Genomic DNA, 23,312 nt, shown 5'->3' on the forward strand with positions numbered 1-23,312 from the left:
TTCTTGATTTGTTTATTTATTTGTCATCTTATTTTGTGTAGAAAAATAAAAAGTAAGATATTTGAGAACAGTGGAATGTTTTATCAGAGCTTTTCTTGTAGAAAATTGGAACCAAAGCAAAGTTTTTTAAATTTTTTTGTTTTTAATAAATGCGTTTTTTTTGTTTTTTTTTTGGAAAACCTGATGCAGCCCAGTCCGGTGGCCCCCAAGTAAATTGAGTTTGAGACCCCTGATCTAGAACATCATTACCAACTATATATATGTAAATGAAGTTGATGAGTCAAGTCAGGGATCCACTTACTAATCCGTTCCGATTACAAGAGTCCATTTGTCGAGACTCCTCAGTTAATAAAACGGACCAAAACTGACAATTTTGCAAACCAATAACTGTCATACCAGAGAAAGACAACTCTGTTAGCTTTTGTCGACAATATGATCTGCATGTTTCGGATTACTCTAAGCAAGAAGTCAGCATTCAAACATTTCAAAACATGAATGAGTGGCTGGTTGACTCTGCCTGTCCAGATATTAGACGTATTTACGGATCATTCTGCTTTGCCGGGCTGAGCTAATTTACAAAAGTACTGGGAAACATCTTCCACTCGTCTGGGAAAACTTGAAGGAAAAGTTGGAACTAACAAACAATTAAGATCGCAAAGACTCTAATCTAACCTCTAATTGATTCTGTCACCGATTAAGATTGTTTGCCAATATTATTCAGTATGTATTTGGAGTGATATTGTTTCATTAGTTTCCTGACTCACTTGGGAAAAAAAACCCAAAAAACCCATCCAATGCACATTCATCCGGCAAAGCTGCAGCAGACTCTCAAGAGAAGTTTCCGGATGAACTCCCAGCCAAGCCCTGGTTAGTCTTCCTCATCCCTCTCTTGGATACAGCACCGTTCCACCTTTTTGCACGACAGTACAGAAAGACTTGGAATTGCACCCGACTGGACTGCAGCCTCTGAAATGTTTTGAACATGAAATAAAATAATCATAACACTGACATAGTATAATATGCCTACAACATAAATACATTTGTGTGTATGTTGGGTGGGTGACGGGATAGTAGTTGGAGTTTCTGTCATTGCTTCATTTCTGTCCCATCGTCTCCTTCATGTTCACAGCATAGGTTCTTGTGTTCCATTAACCTGTTGAGCGTAAAGGAAAAGGAAAGCAGGGAAAAAAGGAGGAGAATGCTCCTGGGTTCAGTCCTCAAAGTCACCTTGTGTCCATATGACGTTTTACGGCGTCTAAACAAAAGTCAACCTTATGGTAAGGATTCAAAAGGTTCAATTAAGCAAGGAGGCAAGGAGGCAAGGAGACGTCACTGCTGCTTCCAGGGTGCCATGGGGGGTCTTGGCTGTTTTTGCCCAACAACCCTAAGGAGTCTCATTCCAAGATATGTGACGGGTGATTTGTGTTTTCAATAAGTTTGAAACGCTACAAAAACTGGCAACAAATATCGCGGCAAGCACTTTGTAAGCTGTAAGTAGTGTTTATCTTTAATAAAAAGTTAATTCTCCGAGGGGTGTGGGATTCGCAACACATTCATTAAAAACCTAAAAACAAAAAGACGTTCCCTCTAAGTCAGGGGTCTCAAACACGCGGCCCGCGGGCCAAATGTGGCCCGCAGGACACTAGTTTGAGGCCCCCGCCTTGATATGAAAGTTTAATGTTAGTGCGGCCCGCGCAAGTTTGATATGGATGCTGTATGGTATCATGTACCCAGAAAAAATTATTACGTTTGATTAATGTTCATGTTAAAGGTTAAATAACTGTTAATAGTTATCCTCCCTATCCGTGTGGAAGTGGTAAGTTTTTGGCTTTTTTTAAGTTTAAAGAAAATAACAGAGGCTACCGTTTAGGTTGCTAGATCTCTAGTTTTGCGAGTTAGCATGTGTCTCAAGACCCTGCAGTTGCGCAATATGTTGTAAATAAAAAGAGTATAAATGTGACTATAGTTGTGTTTTGTCATGTCTACAGGGCTCTAATAATGCTTTGTTCATTTTAATCTGAAAAAAATAATTTGTCTACCTAGCAACTATATGTGGTTTCTTAAGTTTTTATTATTTGCCGTTTTATTATTATTATTATTATATTTATTTATTACTTATTGATTGATTTTCTTTATTCTTGATTTGTTTATTTATTTTCATCTTATTTTGTGCAGAAAAATAGGAACAGTGGAATGTTTTATCAGAGCTTTTATTGTAGAAAATCGGAACCAAAGCACTGAAAAAGTTTGTATAATTTTCTGTTTTTAATAAATGCGTTTTTTTTTTTTTTTTTGGAAAACCTGATGTGGCCCAGTCTCACCCAGACCCTAGCTCCAGTGGCCCCCAAGTAAATTGAGTTTGAGACCCCTGCTGTAAGTTGAAGATAATAAACTATCACCCCTTCAGAGGAGATGGCGGTCGTGATTCCTTTTGACCTAAACAGACTTCCATAGATTGTCTGTGAGAGGTTTTGTCTAAAAGTACAACTTAGCAGACCGTAGCGGGGGCCAACATTACCACTAAAAGAGCGATAATTTGTGTCGGAGCACGATAAAACGTTATAGAGAGAGTCAATTAAATATAAAGTGCGGTGCTTTTAAATAAAGAGGGCTCAGATAAAAACACTGGGGCTGTTATGAGTCCCATGAATAATGGTCCTCGGTGTGCTTGGGAACAACAGAGCTAACGTTACATTGAAAGGAAGACCTTCAGGGTATACACAGGTAAGTAACCCCCCCACCCCCACCCTCCCATTCTCCCTAATGAAGCTATTATTTTTAGAAGGCCCCATCTATGCATGGCCCGTGGTACTAATCTAAAACTAATTGATTTGTGTTTCCTTTAAGCTTGGCAGAGCAAAAGGCCACAGCAGAAGCTTCCAGCTTTGAGGTTGTCCGACAGATCGCCTCTGGGGGGGTTTATGGGTCAGAGCGCCATTGTTCTTCTGTGGACCCGTCCCACTTGAAATTGATCCATAGCATGGTAATGACATGCCTTTGACATGGCATTGTCGTATGTCCCAACAATACTCAACATACGTAAATATGTATTAGATAGACAAATATGGGCTTGTTTCTGTTGGTATCGTGTAACTATTGTCTGATTAAAGAATTAGTGAAGCTCACTGGGACTATTAATACATGTCCGCCACGCTTTGATTTGCTCGGATATGGAACCAATCTCACTAAAAATAATCTGGTCCAGGGTCAAATTGCTCAATTCATTCATTCATTCATTTTCTACCGCTTTTTCCTCACGAGGGTAGCGGGGGCTGCTGGAGCCTATCCCAGCTGTCTTCGGGCGAGAGGCGGGGTACACCCCGGACTGCCAATCACAGGGCACATATAGACAAACAACCATTCACACTCGCATTCATACCTATGGACAATTTGGAGTCACTAATTAACCTAGCATGTTTTTGGAATGTGGGAGGAAACCGGAGTACCCGGAGAAAACCCACGCATGCACGGGGAGAACATGCAAACTCCACACAGAGATGGCCGAGGGTGGAATCGAACCCTAGTCCTCCTAGCTGTGAGGTCTGCGCGCTAACCACTCGACCGCCGTGCCGGCCGAATTGCTCAATTATGCAAGTGCAAAAATAAGTACACAAATATAAGAAACTCTTTAAATGAACATGTGGGACGTGATTATCCTCGCTGATGGGAAAATAAACTGCAGATTAAAAACATAAGAGAATCTGAGTCTGAGTCCATGGTTGACTATGGTTGACTATGACTATGTCTCTCAGGTTTTGCCATTGATGAGCTTGACGGAGCCTGTGTCTCCTCATACTGGTAAAGTACGAGGGCGTTGGAGGGGCTCATGGGAGGCTGAGAATAGCCATCATTAATTTCAATCGGGTATAGAGTTTATCTTCCAGGCACATCTTGTCTAACCTGATACAATATCACTCACCAATTAATTTGAACAGAAAAAAAAGTAGCTTCCATCAGCTAATCCCTTATGACTGTTTGGCATGATGATGTTTTAAGAGGTACACTGTGTGGTGGGTGTCGGCTGACGGGGAAAATGTACTGGTTAACATGGCAGATAAGGTAGTTTTGACGTATCCATAAATTTGCGGCGATAATATACATTAAATGCAAGGGAATTTACAAGTCCCCGGCGGGCCGTGGGAGTGAGCTATCGGCCTTGGAGGAGGGTGCGTGCCTCACGGGTCAGATTAGATGGCGGCGTTACATATTGCATGTCACGGCGTGACAAACGAGCGAGCACATTGGCTGGAAGGTTAGTGTGACTTTGGTTGCTGTGGTATTGACTACGTCCAAGCAGGTTGTGGGGAGCGGATGGGGGTGGGTGTGGTAAGAGGGGTGTCAGGGGTTCCCATAGAGACAGCAGCAGTGAGGACCACCCCCGCCGTCCCCGTCCCCGGCCAACCTTGATTATGCAGAACATTCATACAGTCAAGAATTTGACAGCGTTTTTGGGCCTCTTGTGTTGTCAAAAGTGTGCATGCAACAAGAACAAAAAATACTAACAAAGCACAAGAAAGCTAACTGGGACGAACCGCCATTACAACACAACGCAAAATAGAAAAAAAACTCAATGAATTGAAGGCAATTGCTACACTCTTCCCTTCTGACTGGAGCTAGTGTCTTCTCCGAGCAGCAGCTTGTAGGGATGTCACTTTTTCCGAATGTAGAAAGAGTAAACAAAACAAGAAGGAGCCATTAAAGTATTTTCAGCTAAGGGTCAGTGCAAAGACCTGGTCTTTCTGCTCTGGTTCTTTGTATTAAACCTACTCAGGAGTGAAAAAGAAAACCCCAGAAAAACTCCAAAATGGGTTTTCTTTAGGGTTTTCTTTAACTTGTCAACTTTGTCGACAGCAAAACAGCAAAATAAATTTCATCAAAATGTCTCAGATTCATTGGCCCTTCAGTGCAGACGTTTTATTCTTAGCTTTTTTTTTTTAGGCTTCCATCAAAGTCAAGGGAAAATAAAAGAGCACTTCAAACTGAATTGTGCTTATAGCTCGTGAATGTCGGAACCCAACCAGAGAGAAAATACGAGTGTCCGAGAAAAAGTGACAACCCCAGAAAAGTGTTGAAATCAAACCTCCCGAGGGCACTTTGGTCCGCAGCAGGCTCGTGCGTGTGTACACATACACACAAAAAACACACACAGTGTCAGAGGTAGAGCAACCACTCAGGCCTTCACTCCACTTGAGCTCCATTTTACTTTGATGCACTGCTACTTGACTTACTCTGTTTCGTTCTTTTTTTAAATGCAGTCTAGACTTGGGGTGGGAAAATGCATCGTCCGTTTTTTTCTTTATCCTCATGAGGGTCGCAAGAGGTGCTGGAGACTATCCCAGCTGTCTTCTGGTACACCCTGGACTGGTGGCCAGCCAATCACAGGGCACATATAGACAAACAACCATTCACACTCACATTCATACCTATGGACAATTTGGAGTCGCCAATTAACCTAGCGTGTTTTTGGAATGTGGGAGGAAACCGGAGTACCCGGAGAAAACCCACGCATGCACGAGGAGAACATGCAAACTCCACTCAGAGATGACCGAGGGTGGAATTGAACCCTGGTCTCATAGCTGTGAGGTCTGCGCGCCAACCACTCAACCGCCGTGCAGCCTCTAAGAAAACATTCTGCTGTCTAATATCTTAATTTTTACTGCACTTTTACTGCACAAAATAAGATGAAAAAATAAATAACCAAATCAAAATAAAGAAAATCGATCAATCAGTAATAAATAAAATAATAATAAAACAGCAAATAAGAAAAACACATAGTTGGTGGGTAGAGAAATTATTTTTTTTTCAGATTCAAATTAACAGTATTAACAGTTATTTAACCTTTAACATAAACTAATATAACTAAAACTCATATTGACTAATTAATGAAATTAATCATTTTACCCAATTAGCAAGTTAGCAATGTTACATCTAGGAGTAGCACACATGCACGGGGTCAAAAATCATCATCTTCATCTGTACATATCGCTATATTGACACTTACTATGGTACAGATTATGTCATTGTACGGTCATATCACCTCGTACTTCGGTACGTGACAGAAATAAAATAAAAAATAAAAAAAAATAAAAAATAAAAACTTAACTATATTAGGAAAGCAGGAAGTGAACAAATGTAACAGTTACTGATTGTAAAAGTACCAGATGGAGGGGTAGGATTTAATAAGCTTTGCTTCTTCCTACTCCTTTTGGACATGTGGAACTGTGAACTGATTATGTGATGCATTCAATTGTAATCTGATGCATGTTCAAATGAAATAAAACCATTACCATTACTATAGCTTAAAAAAAATCTAAAACCCAAAAAAGACAGCTGGGATAGGCTCCAGGACCCCCGGCGACCCTTGTGAGGATAAGCGGTAGAGAATTAATGAATGAATGTTTTTGGAACGTGGGAGGAAACCGGAGTACCCGGGGAAAACCCACGCATGCACAGGGAGAACATGCAAACTCCACACAGAGATGGCTGAGGGTGGGATTGAACTCGGGTCCTAACTGTGAGGTCTGTGCGCTAACCACTTGATCACCGTGCAGCCGAATTTAATTGAATTCCATTTGAATCTGAATTGAATCAAGCATTGGAGTTCTAAATGTGATTGCTTCTTTGCCTAGCTTGACAACCGTGTCCTATCCGCATGGCTCCAGCTAGTCACATGTTTCCTTTTCTAAAAAACAGTAAATAATACTTGATAAGGGAACGACAACAGACACAACGCCTGCAGGTCTCCGCCGAGTTTGCCTCACCTTAATAGGTTGGTTGTTATCAGCATGCAGAGCAGTTCTGCTAAGCTATCCACTTTGCTAGCACGGAGGATGTCGATAGTAATGGACGACTCAAGCGTCCTCATCACTGACATGCCCACACGCGGCCGAACATATGCCGTTGTTTTTTTTTTTTTTTTCCCCAATCGATACGCCGCACAAAGCCTCCCCGAGCTGCTTCTACGCTGGCTATTTGCCAGCCGGAACAATTAGCCTGATAAGTATCGCCTCATGTCCTTTCCCCACACGAGAGCCGGACTATTCTAAAACAAACCTGCTTAATTCCTTATTCCGCCACCTCATTATCTCCCTAAATGGTGCTTCTGTAGTGGAGCAGGTGCTGGTGGTGGCGCGCGATGATTGTTTTGTGAATGGCGGTTTGATGGAATTAGCGAAGCGAGAGTGCAGGCTTAAGCCAGGAGAAGGCGGCTGCTTGTGGCGAGATAGCTCGGCTGCACTGTGCCAGTAATGAGGTAGTTTTTTTTTTTTTTTCTCTTTAATTCACCTTTGTTAGCTCATCAGTATTTGATTCAGCAGGTTGCCTTGCGAAGACCAAAGTGCCCGGCGGGAGGCGGTCTAGCTCAGTTCTACTCAAATCTAATCAGAAAAAAGAAAATACACACCTCAAACTTTTCCTTCCAACAGGAAATGAGCCCCCAGTCAGGGGAAACTGAGAGATAATGCGTCCTGCTACATTTACACCAAAACGTCATAGTCTGCTGTTGGCATCCAACCATTTCCTAAGTGACTCATCTTACAGCTTCTGTTGGGCGGAAACGCCCTTCCAGTAGTCTAAAATATCATGGAGGTCCTCGTCTTTAGCAAACTGAACCTTCTTACGCAGGGCGTGACCTGCCGCTATATAGGATGCCTCCTCTCGGGGGCTTTTCTTGTAAGGGCGGAATCGCTCCCAGATCCGCAGTGTGCTCTCGGAGGAATACTCTGGACTGGAGGAGTATCCCGAGTTGTAGTGGTGGTGGCGGGAGGGCGAGAGCTGGGAATAAGCGGCCGTGGCATCCCTCTTGGAGCGCCCCAGCGGCTTCAGGAAAGATGCCTTTTGGGCCGGTGACGGCGACTCTCCTCCGCCCTCGTAGTAAAGAGCCGGAAAGGAATGGCGGTGTTCCGAGCCGTGGTAATCGGGCTGAACCTCCAGGTGGTGGTGCTGCGGCGGCTGCGGCTGCTGCTGCTGACCAGCCGCCACACCTCGACCTCCACTGCCGTTACTACACGGCATGCCGCCGCCATTCATGCTCACCCCGCCACCATTTACGCTCCCCATTCCGCTACCGACTCCAACTCCACTCCTGCCACAGCCAACAGGGCTGTTTTTTTCGGATGGGTACTTGGGCGGATCGCTGCGCTGCTCCGGAACATCCACGCTGAAAACCCTGGCGCTCTTGGCCATTCCCCCGGCAGGCGGTCCACAGCGGTTCTTTGCCACAGCAGTGTCTGCACTCAACTGCCTCTGAAGGGGTCGCACTGCGTTGGCCGGGGGTGGGTCACGGTACGGAGGGGAGAGGAACCCCCCACCGCTTATGCCTGGCCGCTCAGACAGGGGCATCACCAGGGGCACGGGGGCCATAGAAGGAGGGAGAGGCTTCTGGTGAAGCTGAGGGTGAGGCTGGGCTTGAGCCTGAGGATGACACTTTGGGTGCACCTTAGGGGAGGAGGCCATGATCTGGTCCCCTGGTGATAGGGGTAGGAGATTCCGTGGATGTGACGCCATGCATACCTGAGGCTGGGCGGTGGACACCGGGTTGTTATCGGCCGTGGTGGCGACGTTAGCGGAGGCGTCCAGTTTGAGGGCGTCAATGCAGTTGTTGATGATCTGGTTCACCTTGTCCACCTCCTTGGCAATAGTGGAGATCTCGGACGCAGATCCACGGCCGTCATCGTCAGAATCCTCTGCCACGTCTGTTCCATTTTCCGCCCCGGCTCTCATATCCAAACCTACCTCCCCGCCTGAACTCCCGGCCAACATCTCTCCCTCTCTGCCCTCAATCATCCCTCCTGCAGTCCTCACGTCCATGTAGCTCCCTTTGCCGGCCATTGCCTCAGAAAAGGCGGACGCCATCTTCTCCACCTGTGGTAAGCTGGAAAGGCGGGAGGAGGTGGTGTTTGCCGAGCTGTGGAGCATACCCGTACTCGAGGAGGCAGACGGAGGTAGTTTACTCCCCGTGCCCCCTCCGTGGTGGTGCTGGTGGTGGGATTGCTCTTGGAGGCGCTGCATGGCGGCTGGGTCGTTGGCCACTGCTGCCGCCGCCTCTGGGCCGTACCTAAGGGATGACGCCAACATCCTGTTTCATCACTTAATTACCAGCTTTTCCTTTTCCTTTAAGTTAATTCGTTTTCACTATCTCCCTATAGTCATGCTATATACAATTCTTACTTTAATTAAAACACAAACCTGCAAAGAGCAATGTCCAAAGCCTTAAAAAATACATTTGTACGCTTTTGATAAATTTAAGGAATTAAGTTGAAGTAATTAATCAAAATAACCAAGAGAGACGCCCCCAGTCTCAAGAAAACATGGACTCTATATTGTATTGTCTACATCATAACGTTGCCAGATGTTGACAGTTTACATACAGTAGAAATTAAAAAAAAGATGGTACCTCATCTCCAAGATGGTTTTCTTGACACTCAGCGCTTTCTCCTTCTCTTCCTGGATGCGTCGTCGTCTCAAGCAGTAGTAGACGCACCCGAGCACGATGACCATTCCAAAGAGACACCCCAGGATAGTCATGATGTAGTGCGTCGTGGTGGACGGATTGCTTCGGGGGTCCACCAGCCCCATCGCCCGTGTGGTAAAGGACAAGCAGGTGTGGTTGTAGCGCTGGGATTTGCTGACGGACGCCACACAGTAGGTGTAGTTGGTGTGTGGTCGCAGTTTATCCAAATTGATGTTCTCCTTCTTGGTCTTAAGGGGCATGATGTCCGCTACGAAGGTGTTGTTGTACTGTGACAGGACGTACATCTTGCTGTAGGGTCTTGGTATCTGCACCATGACAGAAGCGCTGAAGAAAGAGACGGTCTTAAGTTTCATGGAGATCTGGTGGTTGTAGGTGGGATCGGGGGTGGATGCAAAGTTCGGCTGGTGGTACAAGCCGGGGTCCGGGTTGTCTAGACCCATTCCAGAGCCATCCAGTTCCGGTCCGATGGATGACATGCCAGGAATGATGACGCCATCTTGGCACCTGGTTGAAAGGATGACTCTGGCGTTCCTCCCGTGTCCCGGCAAGGGGCTCAGAAGGGGATAGCCTGTAAATTCTCGAGGGGTCTCGCACTGAAGGCGGTCATAAGTGTGAGTGACGTTGTTGAACGCCTCCAACCAGGTGAGGAAGCTGTATAGGTCGCAGCCGCAGTGGAAGGGGTTTCCGGCCAGCTCGCATACCATCAGACGGTTGAGGGCGGTGAAGGTAGACGGGTCCAGGCGGGCCAGCTTATTGGACGACAGGTCCAGGCTGCTGAGGCTGGGGCACTCCCAGAAGGCATTGGTGGCAATGACCTCGATGAGGTTGTGCTGAAGGAAGAGGCACTGCATTCGACCCAGTCCTCGTAACATGCCCTCGGTCAGGTTGGTCAACTTGTTGTAGCCCAGCTGCAGAACCTGGCCGGGAAACAAACGCTGTAAAACTGCAAATGTTCTGTAGACACGGCGCCTCGAACAAAGACTGGACTGGAACAGGTGGAATGAAATACTGGTTGATGGCCAGTTTCAGAGATCCCAACCCTCCCAGGGTTTTCTGGAAGACCAACGAGGTGGAATTAAAAAGCAAATTATTCCTAATTTCGGATGGATCCTTTCAAATCGGAAACAACAATAAGGCATCCATAATCAGCATTGGAGTATTGGACATTGCAGTGTATTGCTATCCCAAATCCATTACTGTCATCAAGCACGTAACTGGAAATGACAACTGCAGCATTTGTTCGTTTTCTACTCATCTTTTCTGAAGTGTTTCCCAAAAATGTTCAAATCCAGAATTGTTCAAATACAAACATGTTCAGCATTTGAGGTTTCGGTGTATGTTATTTTTCACGTTTAAAATCAAAGCACTTGTTACACCCGTAAACGTAATAACTGCCCACAAACGTAATAAACCATAAACGTAACACAAATCTGCAGCTTTGAATGTAATAATCCCGTAAACGTAATACTGAATTTCCTGCAAATGTAATAACTATTACATGGAGTAATAACTATTACATTTGCAGGAAATTATTACATATGTGGGAAAGTGAAAATCTGTAATTGTAATAACTTCCCACAAATGTAATATGAGACAAAATAATGATCTTTGTGGTTGTTGTTGTTGTTTGTTCTTCTTTTAATGAGGGAGAAGGTGTAGATGTCATTTTGAGGATTTTAACAAGATAATTCTTTTTTTTGTGGAAAAAATATTATTCAAAGAGTATAATTTGTATACATTAAAGGATTCTTTAATTATTAAATTATAATATATTTTTAATTAAAAAAGATAACATTCATTCATTCATTTTCAACCGCTTTTCCTCACGAGGGTCGCGTGGGGTGCTGGAGCCTATCCCAGCTTTCTTCGGGCGAGAGGCGGGGTACATCCTGGACTGGTGGCCAGCCAATCACAGGGCACATATAGACAAACAACCATTCACACTCACATTCATACCTATGGACAATTTGGAGTCGCCAATTAACCTAGCATGTTTTTGGAAACCGGAGTACCCGGAGAAAACCCACGCATGCATGGGGAGAACATGCAAACTCCACACAGAGATGGCCAAGGGTGGAATTGAACCCTGTGAGGTCTGCGTGCTAACCACTTGACCGCCGTGCCGCCTAAAAAGATAACATAATTGTTATAATTGCAATTGTTTTAATAAAATTATTATTACTATTATTATTATATTTTATTATTTCTTTTGGAGACCAAGGTTCATTCCCACCCTCGGCCATCTCTGTGTGGAGTTTTCATGTTCTCCCCGTGCATGCGTGGGTTTTCTCCGGGTACTCCGGTTTCCTCCCACATTCCAAAAACATGCTAGGTTAATTAGCGACTCCAAATTGTCCATAGGTAAGAATGTGAGTGTGAATGGTTGTTTGTCTATATGTGCCCTGTGATTGGCTGGCCACCAGTCCAGGGTGTACCCCGCCTCTGCCCGAAGACAGCTGGGATAGGCTCCAGCACCCCCCGCGACCCTCGTGAGGAAAAGCAGTACAAAATGAATGAATATTATTTCTTTTGATTATTTCGTTTGCGGGTGTAACAGCACTTAATGTAGTATTTTTTGAAAATGTCAGAAAAAACGGAAGTCATTATGGTGGTATTCATTTTCTCCTCAAGTACAGTGACGTAAAAGTGCAACATAAAAAAGCACGTACTTAAAAATAAACACAAGGTAATAATAATAAGATGAGGGCAAACCTGAAGGTTGGCCTGCCCAGCGAAGGCTCCATCCTCGATGTAGCTGATTTCGTTCTTGGTGAGGTTGAGGTCGGTGAGATTTGTGAAGCGATACATGGAGGTGAGGAGCACGGCCTTCAGTTTGTTCTCATTCAGGCGCAGGTCGTGAACCTGCGAGGGCGCAAGACAACCAATGTTAAAACACAACAGAGACGCAGAGTTCAACATCCTACTGACCGTGCTGTTGATGTGTTGAGGGATGGTCTCGTAGGGGGGCTGGTTCTGACTGCAGATAGCCAGCCAAACGTAGCCTTTGTCCCCCTCGATGAGCCAGCAGTCCCCTTTCGCAGAACCGGGCAGCTGCAGGAACAGCAACGCCGGGAGGAGGAGGACAACGAAGAGGAGCTTGTCCGCCATTGTTGGGATAGCAAGAAAGTTCAAGAGGAAAGGAATTTCGGTGGAGTATCTCAAAGGGCGCTCAGTTCAGTATCCCAAATCTCGGCAGAGATAAAAGATGAGTTGGCGTCACAATGATTAGAGCCTCGCTTCCTGCATGGTGCCTGTCCCCATTTTAGGGTTCTGGAGACGGTCCCGCCAGCAGCTAGTCATGGCCCCCGGCGAGGCCACGTCCTGACGGTTCCCTGAGCAGGAAGAACTGACAGTCGATCTACAAGAAAGCCAAATAATATGACAAAGTGATTAAGACCAGGAAGAAAATTATAATCCATCGCATATCCAATTAATTAAGTTTAGGAATCATTTCAAGACAGCGGAGGGGAATAAAAAGCAAAGAAAGTAATATCCTCAGAAGCCAATGCCTTGAAGGTAATGCAGCACAAGAGAAAATCCATTAACTGCTATGATTATTCCATTAAATCTCAATAAAGCCTGCAGGAAAATATTAGGACTTCTTTAAATGAAAGCCGTCTTTGAATGCTCTCTAATCATTCATGTTCAGGGAACTAACATGCACGCGTTCACATACCGTGCAGCAATAAAAATACAAATGGCCGCCACCGTGAAAGCACCTTTATTAGTTTGTTTTGCAGTTTGCTATTATTATTATTACAGGAAGACGAATGGTGCAGCGCAAACAGCTGGGGCTCAAACAGGGAGACCAGCTAAGTGGCAAACAGCGGAGCCTTGTTGTAATTTGCATGTTTTAACAGGATGCTCACTGACATTTAGATATTTACCTTCCTCGGGGGATTAGCCGTGGATTAGGCTCTAATCCGCCGTAAAATATTGTGTCTCATCTCTTTTAATTTGTTTTCCCCAAAGTTGAGAATCCCTCCCAGAGTGAAGTTATCTGTCCGCCAACATGAATGACAGCAGGAGGAGATGATGCAGCTTTCAGGAACGCTCCATCAACAAAATCATTCATGAGGACTCCGCTTGAAGAACGCTTCATCTCGCTTGTTACGGCGAGTAGTGACATCCCTTTGTGGATTGTTCTTGGATCTCCATGAGTCCTCTTTCTCTAAACACCAAAGTAGTGAAAGAACTCCAGACTATTTTAAAACATAATATAGTCGTAAGGGCGGCATGGCGGTCGAGTGGTTAACGCGACCTCACAGCTAGGAGACCAGGGTTCAATTCCACCCTCGTGCATGCATGGGTTTTCTCCAGGTACTCCGGTTTCCTCCCACATTCCAAAAACATGCTAGGTTAATTGGCGACTCCAAATTATCCATAGGTATGAATGTGAGTGTGAATGGTTGTTTGTCTATATGTGCCCTGTGATTGGCTGGCCACCAGTCCAGGGTGTGCCCCGCCTCTCACCCGAAGACAGCTGGGATAGGCTCCAGCACCCCCGCGACCCTCGTGAGGAAAAGCGGTAGAAAATGAATGAATGAATGTTATCTTTTTTCATTAAAAATATATTATAATATAATAATTTAAGATTCCTTTAATGTATTCAAATGATGAATACATTAGAACATGAATGAATGAATGAATGAATATAGTCGTAGAGTTAGATTCAGTTAAAAGTAGGAGTACCCTGTAGTAAACCTTCTTCTTTTGAGGTGAGCTTACAGCCACGACCTTGTAAAAAAAAGTAGGCTTCGCTACACAGCATAAAACTAATCTTGCACAACTCTCCGTCAGTCAATTATAGACATGGGAGCTGCTAGTTTGATCATTTAGCTTTTCTTCAGCAAAGAGGCTAACCTAACATGATGCTGCTGTTAAATACGGTATGGCGGTAAGGATGCTAATGTTGCTTCGTTCATCATGCTGATAGTTATGATTGTTGCTGATTGGTCCCGCCCTCTCCGGGGCCTACAAATGTATGCAGGTGTCCAATACGCGGCCTGTATTGGTGTATTGTTCCCAAAATTTGGGCTCAATTTTAAGTCTTTGTCTTGTGATGTACACTAAGGTTTCGCGTGACATCTTCCGCGGCGGTGCGGAGAACTTAGGGCCTTACATACACATGTAAGACAGGCTTCGCTACACATCTAAAAAGAAAGCTTTGCCAACAATTGGCATGGACTTGTTCAACCAGATGCCATATAACACGTACAAAATAGTACCAAAAGGGACACAAACATTAGCGGCACCAGCATAGCTCCTTATGTGACATACAGCGCTAACTCGCCGATTCTGATGTTATGATAACTTTTTCCGGGTCATGTTGTTAGCAACCGAGACATCGTTAAGTGGTTGTTGTTTGTTGTCGCTATCCTCCACTCCTGTCTCTTTGTTGATCACATCTCTATATTTGGTGACCCTCCATGTGATGTGGACAACAACAACGTGGCTCAGTGCTCACGCCTACGATTCATATGGAAGCCCAGTTTCGCTGCAAGGAATAACAGAGGACGGGATCAAGTAGCTGGAACTGCACTTTCTCTAATATCGTAGAAACTGTCAAATTTTAGCATGGGGCCATGCCCCGTGCTAACATACATTTAAACCTCATGTTAGCTTGGCCTATTCCCTGAGGAAAAACAACATGATCAAGTGTACAGCTCCCACGCCTGTAGCCAATTGTTGGCAGAGCTTTCTTTTTAGATGTGTAGCGAAGCCTGTCTGACATGTGTATGTTCTTGTTAAATAAAGCCCTAAGTTCTACGCACCGCTGCGAAAGATGTCACGCAAAACCTCAGTGTACGTCACCAGACAAAGACATAAAATGTGCAATTTCAAATGGCCAAGCTAACATGAGGTTTAAATGTATGTTAGCATTGTGCATTGTGTGTGTGTGTCTAGTATGGAGGGTGGGAGGGAGGGGCTTTCTTAGTAATTGTTTTTCCTTTTAATAGTGGTAATTGTTTTTAATTCTGTGAAGCACTTTGCGTTGCATGTCTTTGCAGGAAAATACAAATAAAGTTGATTTAAAAAAGTACATTTAAAAAAAGTACATTTAAAAGTACCAGTAAATTTATAAAAAGTACAATTTTGTATACTAAATTGCGACAAAGTCGGGCACCAACAACAAGGTCTTACTCGCCAATTATTTGTTGCACGATGAATCCAACATGAAGATATATTTAGCATACGAGTATATAACACTGACGTGACTTTCACCTCCGCTTGTCACCAAGCTGGTATCAGTCGCAGTTATAGTAGATAATGACCGTGTGCCGCTCCTGGCTCGTTTTCTTTTCCTTCCCGGTAAGATACCAGTGGCATTTATTCCGCCTGGCTGACGTGACTGATGAGTACATTAAGGCTGAAAGCTGCTTGTTTACTGACTGACGTCCGCTGGCGATGACAGTCATTACTTTTTTCTTTTTATTGAATCTATTCTGCTGTCATGGCGGCGCTCGCTCTCCTCTTTGAGTGTATGTGTAGTTGTCTTTTACGTTGGTGAATCCAGCTTATCGCTTGGAAAATAACGCATTTCGTGCCCTGCAAAGCTTCGATTCAAAAATGAGACTGAAGGCACCGAATGGTGGATAAGTGGTAAGCAGGTTGGCCGCACCGTCAGGAGATTGGGAAAACCTGGGTTTGATTCTCTGACATGCATGTTAGGTTAATTGGCGATTCCAAATTATAAATGAGATTGTGATTGGCTGTTTGTCTGTATGTGCCCTGTGATAGGCTCCAGTGTGCCCCCACAACCCTAATGAGGATAAGCGGCATAGAAAACGGATGGGCCGTGCTACTGCAAAGTGGAGACTCAGGATTACAAGGCTACAACCTTGAAAAGAGGGTGCTTTTCACATGCACACACGCACACCTCCCATTCCTCGCCAATTTATGGAGATTAAGTCATGGAAAAAAATTAGCAATTTCTTCACTTTATTGATCCCCTTTAATGCCTGGCACAACTAATAGTACATTCATTTGGACAGATTTGTATAATAAGGGTAAAAAAAATTGCCATTTTTTAAAAATATCACATACTTTGGGCTGCACATGCATGTACGGTTGTGTTTCCTATGATTGGAGTGTCCTTGAATGCAACTCATCTTGTGCTGGAGGAGTAATGCACCTGAATGCACAATTTTTTAGCTAAAGCTAGCTCAGCACTAATGGCAGTTTACAAGTTTTGATCCTGCTTGTGGAATGTGAGGTGTCCATTATCTGACTGGGATCTTTCCATGGTGTCCCAACTCTAAAACAACCAATAGCCTTTTCGTTATAGTGTCCAAAATACACTGGAACACCAATATCAATGCACAAAGTCATCATTCGCTTATTTATTTGTTGTTAAGACAAACTTGATGTTCGGTCTCCTTCCTGCACCGTGAAGCATTCAGGCGTACTCGTTATGGTGAGTGTTAGGCGGTAATTGTTTTTGCAGTTTTATTCGCGTACTTTGGAAACCTGGGATTTGGAATGTTTTTCATTCATTCATTCATTTTCTACCACTTATCCTCACAAGGGTCAATGGGGTGCTGGAGCCTATCCCAGCTGTCTTCAAGCCAGAGACAAATATAGAACTGATATAAGATATATATGTATATATAAGATATAAGAACTGATCAATTCAGATCGATAACAGTCCTCATCCATAATGTTTTAATATATCATGTTTCATTCATTTGTAGGATAACAAGGTATGAACCACAATTGGTCCTCACACCGGACTTTGAACATACGTCCAATGTGTTAGAGGACCAGCCCAGTTTCCATCGGTGACTATTCCGCACTAACATAGCCGTCAACTCGTGTGATTGTAAAGATCAGAATGATGCAGCAGGATGATGGGAAAACAACGCCAAAGTCACAATGTCCTCCATGTGTGGTTAAGAGCTGCTCGTACTCGGCTTGTGTTGTTTCAGTTGTATACAGTATTGTCAGTTCATATTAGCGCTCAGCCTCATGGGAAATAAAAGCACCCAAAGTCTACAATAAGCCACAACTGAGGAGGATGGGGGATGAAAAGAGGGATGGATGACCCGGAACACAGCGAGCAACAACCGCTGTCAATCACACCGCTCGCACACATCCTAAACACCTGCCAGCCTGTCAGTCGGGGCCTCAGCGGGTTCTTGGCACCGCCCTGACCGGTCTGATCCAGCTCATCCAGCTGAGAACCGGAGTGGTGAGCCGCGTGAATCCCGGCCCATTAGCGCCATCTTGAAAAAAAGCTAGCATGCGCCACTTTCACATCCAATTTCTGCTTCTTTCTCACCTCAGATATCCTCATTCTCAACATGCTGTTTACACCTTGTCTACTTTGCTTTGTCAATAGGACAGTTTGATGGGGTAAAACTTATCCACTCACCAGCCAGAACATTAGGTACACCCATGAGACCAATGGACCAATGTCTCGTCATGGAAACAGAACCAAAAACTTGAAGGTGTCGCAGAGATGCTGGTGTTTCAGGTGGATGAAAAGGTTTTCTGTGTGCTCGGGTTTTCCCCGTCATCATGGCGCATTTGGTACAGCCCGTTAACATCACAGGAAGGAGAAAAAAGGGTCACCCACACAGTTCATTCATTCATTCATTCATTTTGCACTGCTTTTTCCTCACAAGGGTCGCAGGTAGGTGCTGGAGCCTATCCCAGCTGTCTTCGGGCGAGAGGCGCGGGGTACACCCTGGACTGATGGCCAGCCAATCACAGGGCACATATAGACAAACAACCATTCACACTCACATTCATACCTATGGACAATTTGGAGTCGCTAATTAACCTAGCATGTTTTTGGAATGTGGGAGGAAACCGGAGTACCCGGAGAAAACCCACGCATGCACGGGGAGAACATGGCCGAAGGTGGAATTGAACCCTGGTTTCCTAGCTGTGAGGTCTGCGCGCTAACCACTCGATCTCTGTGCCGCATTTTATACTTAATTCATTTATTCATTCATTTTCTACCGCTTTTTCCTCACGGGGGTTGCGGGGGGTGCTGGAGCCTATCCCAGCTGTCATCGGGCGAGAGGCGCGGGGTAAACCCTGGACTGGTGGCCAGCCAATCACAGGGCACATATAGACAAACAACCATTCACACTCACATTCATACCTATGGACAATTTGGAGTCGCCAATTAACCTAGCATGTTTTTGGAATGTGGGAGGAAACCGGAGTACCCGGAGAAAAACAATGCAAACTCCACACAGAGATGGCCGAGGGTGGAATTGAACCCTGGTCTCCTAGCTGTGAGTTCTGTGTGCTAACCACTCGCCCACCGTGCAGCCCACCTGCACAGTTATTAATGATTGTTATCGGCTTTATCTGAATGATGTCATAATTCCCTCAAATCAGTTTGATAATTATTTAAAGCTGCAGTACAAAACACCCGCTACTCATGTTTCTAACCAAGCCACGGCGCTCACCGGGGGGCGGAGCATCACTGCCAGAGGATGCCAAGTTAGCCGCACTGATCAAAGGAGCGAGCGTGAAGGAAATACTGGAGAGGAGGAAAGTATGAGGCTGCGAAGGGAAAGTCAATGAGAAGAAGGCGAAGAGCGTTGGATGGTCGCGGTGGTGGGGGCGGGGTGTGTAGCCTTAATTTATCGGTTCTAATTACTCCTCTCCGTCTCTGTGGCCCCCACCGGGTTTAGAATTTCTTTTTGAGGTTGACCTTTACATGGAAATGAGACAGACGAGAGGATGACGATGAAGAGAAGCCAAGGAAGGAACTTTGTTTTCATCTTTAAACAAGCCAGCTAGAAAGAAACAACGCCAATCTCATTCCCGGGAAGAAAGATGTTTGTGTACACGCCGTTACTCTCCTAGGACATGAACAAAGTCAAACAACACACCTGGCCCTTGCGAGAAGACCACTTGGTCATTGGTCACCTTGAAAGTGGAACGAAAAAAGGCACCAAGTGAGAAAGTAGGAAGGAGTCCACGACACAAACATTAGTCATTTTGGCTTCGACACAAGAAGGTCAACAAAGTCCCCAAACGTAAACTCTTTTTATAAGCTTTCTCGTACTTTTATACAGTACTATCTCCAACCTTTATACTACAAAAACTGTATAACAAACAGAAATGCTCAAAGCCAGTTTGTTCATTTTAGCTTGAATTCCAGGCTGCACGGTGTTCGGGTGGTTAGCACACAGACCTCACAGCTAGGAGACCGGGGTCAATTCCACCATTAGCCATCTTTGTGTGGAGTTTGCATGTTCTCCCCGCGCATGCGTGGGTTTTCTCCGGGTACTCCGGTTTCCTCCCACATTCCAAAAACATGCTAGGTTAATTGGCGACTCCAAATTGTCCATAGGTATGAATGTGAGTGTGAATGGTTGTTTGTCTATATGTGCCCTGTGATTGGCTGGTCACCAGCCCAGGGTGTACCCCGCCTCTCGCCCGAAGACAGCTGGGATAGGCTCCAGCACCCCCGTGACCCTCATGAACTAATAATTCCTGACTAAATCCAGTTGGATGGCAAAAATGTACATTTTGCACTCTTTGACCTTAAGGAGTTGGATGCCCCCTGCAACATCTCCACATATCCATCCACCGTTTGACGCCCCTGCACAACCTAATGTTCCATTGTTCCATGGAAAGAACATGATGCCCCCCATCTCCACTATGCTGTATGAAAACATCTCAGGTGGGATCTCCTTGTCATGCCAGTAACGTTCAAAGCCATTGGGACCATCAAAGTTACATTTTTGTCTCATCAGAGAGTAAAACGTTCTTCCATCTTTCAATGTCCCATATTTGGTGCTCACCAGCAAATTTCAAATGGCCAATTTTGTTCTGTTGAAGGAGACCTTTGAAAACCTTTTTTCTTCTTAAAAGCCTTTTCTCCCAGATTGAGTCTAATGGTTATTGGACTGCACTCGGCACCAGTAACAACCTTCATTTAGGCCAAGGCTGGTCCTGTGACTTGACAGACAGCCAATGAGGTCCTCTGACTCAGGGCCGGTGACACCACTGGACTTTTTGGATGTCTGAAGAAGTTTCATATGACTGTCTTCCTGCCTCCGACCTCAGCAGCAATGGCACGCTGTGAGAGGCCTTGCTTACGCAGCTCAACAATTCCACCTCTTTGCCATCATAATCATAATCATGAAAGTGTGAATACCTGACACTAAATCACATTCAATCCACATTGGCTGATGAACAGCTTTTGCAGTCCTAGGCACCCACCAACTGTAGGAGCCTTAGTGGTAAATCGAACAGGGTTGTATGGTCATAGAATTTAGTAGCATCCAGTACTACAGCTCCCAAAACGGAAGTGTTTGGGAGGTGACCTAAGACTTTCCACCCTGGAGAGCTTTTCCTGCTACTTCTGAGGATGTACATAAGAGCTGAGATGGAGCAAGGATCTGAAGCCCTGGTCTTTGTTCTCTGATACTGACGGTCCTTTCATATGTTCCGTTGGGAGATGACGACAGGATGTGGAAACAAAGATGAAGAAAACAGGATGAATGTTCTCTGAAGAAGAAGAAGAAGAAGAAGAAAAAGAAGAAGAAGAAACAAAGACTTCTTGTCCTAACATGAAGACTCCTTGGATCATGAATATCTTCCATCTATCAACAATCAGGTTTGAGTGATATTATTCCGTACCAGGGTAGTAACAGGAAAGGAATGCTGAGAGATGTTTCCAATCTAATATGCCAAAAAAGGAAACTAAATACTGTATGGTCATATCACCTCGTGCTTCGGTAAAAATAAATAAATAATAAATAATAAATAATAAATAATAAATAATAAATAATAAATAATAAATAATAAATAATAAATAATAAATAATAAATAATAAATAATAAATAATGAATAATAAATAATAAATAATAAATAATAAATAATCTTAAACTATATTAGGAAAGCAGGAAGTGAACCTTTTTTTTTAAAGTGAGCTTTTTTTAGCTGCATTTTTATAATGTTTATATATATATATATCACTATATTGACAGTTACTATGGTACACATAATGTCATTGTATGGTCATATCACCTCGTATTTTGGTACGAGGTACATTATAAAAAAAAACACCTTAAACTGTATTATGGAAAGCAGGAAGTGAACAAATGTAACAGTTACTGATTGTAAAAGTACCAGATGGAGGGGTAGGATTTAATAAGCTTTGCTTCTTCCTACTCCTTTTGGACATGTGGAACTGTGGACTGATTATGTGATGCATTCAATTGTAATCTGATGAAAATAAAACCATGACCATTACCAATTTCAAAACTGTTGACTGTTTATATGGCATTGATCCTTCGATTAAGTTATTCAATCAGAAAGCATGATTTTCTTTCAAAATGGCTCTTTTCATAGTAAAGGTTGCCGACCCCTGGACTAGAGTATTTGGGTTTGACCACTTTCGTTATGACGTGCAATGCACAGTAAGATGGTCTTTTATCTGTGGTCTTCTAATGATGCCATAACATCATGACGCTATCCGCCAGTACAAAATATTGCACAAGTTGAAACAAGTTTCCCTTTTAAAATACATTCTGTTTGCATTATTTCCAGCCAAAAAGCTCCAAGTGCTGTGAAGTGAGGACATGGAAGCATCACTCAATGTTTTGTAGCCGCTGGACCTGAGCAAACACCCGATGGTGCCAACACAGTGGGCCTCCACTTAGCCAGACCTCTTCTGTCTGTGTCACTCGCAGATTTTGCTTTTTTGCCTGGAGGCCGAGGTGGCAACCTGACTGACTCTGACTCTGGAGCAACATCTCTTTCTGGTAGAAAACATGGCTCTCCGCCGCAGCACCTTTATAACTCTATTAAGTTGTCCCGTCCTCCAAGTGAGAAATATATCATCTTGACAACAAGAAACACTACAAAAAGGTGAAAATACATTAAACATCTGTGCCCTTTGAATTCAGAAATGGACCAAAATACTTCAAAAAGTTGTAGGAACCCGCCACCTTAGTGAGGATAAGCGGCATAGAAAATAAATGGATGTAAGTAAAAAAAAGTGTTTTCACTGCAAGGACTTCCTGCAACTTTAGTCCACATAGTGTTCTTAGCTGTGTATGAATATTCATGCATTGCTAGATAAGGGTAAAATGGTCTTTACCATCCACACAGCGTTCTGTGTGTGGCCCCGATGATGCATCTTCATGCACACGGCTCCCAAGCTGCATTGAAAGGCCACGAGTGTGCATGTGACAATGCGCGCGCCATCAGGGGTCGTTCATATTCCACAACCTGTCGCCTGGATTGCCCGGGGGGAGAAGGATATTTCCCTGCATACAGTTGGTATGCTATTCAAATGTCACAGCGCTGAAGCAAGTTTTCATCAAATATCTAATTACTGCAAATGCCACTGCTGAGGCCTGCTCGTCTTATTAGCACAACGACAGCAACTTTGATCTATTGCCTTATTTTAAACTGTGTTTTGTTTTTAACATGCAAAATAACACATACAGAACAAGTAGAGCGCTGGCCTTCTCTGTTGTAAAACTACTACGTGCCAAGCGATGTCATTTCACTTCTGTCTTCCAGATGGCGGCAATTAATTTAGTTTTCTATCTGCCTCAATTAGCCCGAATGCAAGCCACTGGAAATGGCCTGCTATTACTAAAAAAAAAATCTATTAAGCTTTTTTTTTGCATCAATTAAGCATTTCAAGCATAAAAATGTCAGCATGAATATTAAACACAAAAACAATACAATAATATCTAATAAAAACTACTGGTAAAGAGGACCTATTATGCTAATTTTTCGATCCTGTGTATTGAGTGAATTCCTATAGAGCAGCTACACACAATAACCACCACAAAAAGCTTTCTAGATCTTCCGGAATCTGTACCTATTCAGCTCAATTTTTTTGGATATT

At 44.0% G+C, this 23,312-nt stretch overlaps 1 protein-coding gene across 3 annotated transcripts in view; it reads right to left on the reverse strand.

Moving 5' to 3' along the window:
• Positions 1-2,219: 2,219 nt before the first annotated feature.
• LOC131134399 (protein phosphatase 1 regulatory subunit 29-like) overlaps positions 2,220-23,312 on the reverse strand; it is a 124,966-nt gene continuing 103,873 nt past the window's right edge. For 2 of the 3 annotated variants that reach the window (XM_058079692.1, XM_058079780.1), the window contains 4 exons: positions 12,401-12,830; positions 12,185-12,334; positions 9,395-10,389; positions 2,220-9,055 (listed from right to left, as the gene is read on the reverse strand). In XM_058079692.1, the coding sequence (XP_057935675.1) occupies positions 7,534-9,055; positions 9,395-10,389; positions 12,185-12,334; positions 12,401-12,580 (2,847 nt within the window). In that variant the 5' untranslated portion in view covers positions 12,581-12,830 and the 3' untranslated portion in view covers positions 2,220-7,533. Of the gene's footprint in view, positions 9,056-9,394; positions 10,390-12,141; positions 12,335-12,400; positions 12,831-23,312 lie in introns of those variants that run through there. The other variant, XM_058079867.1, reaches the window with a different exon arrangement.

This window comes from Doryrhamphus excisus, chromosome 1 (assembly GCF_030265055.1).
Source record: "Doryrhamphus excisus isolate RoL2022-K1 chromosome 1, RoL_Dexc_1.0, whole genome shotgun sequence".
NCBI classification, from domain to species: Eukaryota; Metazoa; Chordata; class Actinopteri; order Syngnathiformes; family Syngnathidae; genus Doryrhamphus; species Doryrhamphus excisus.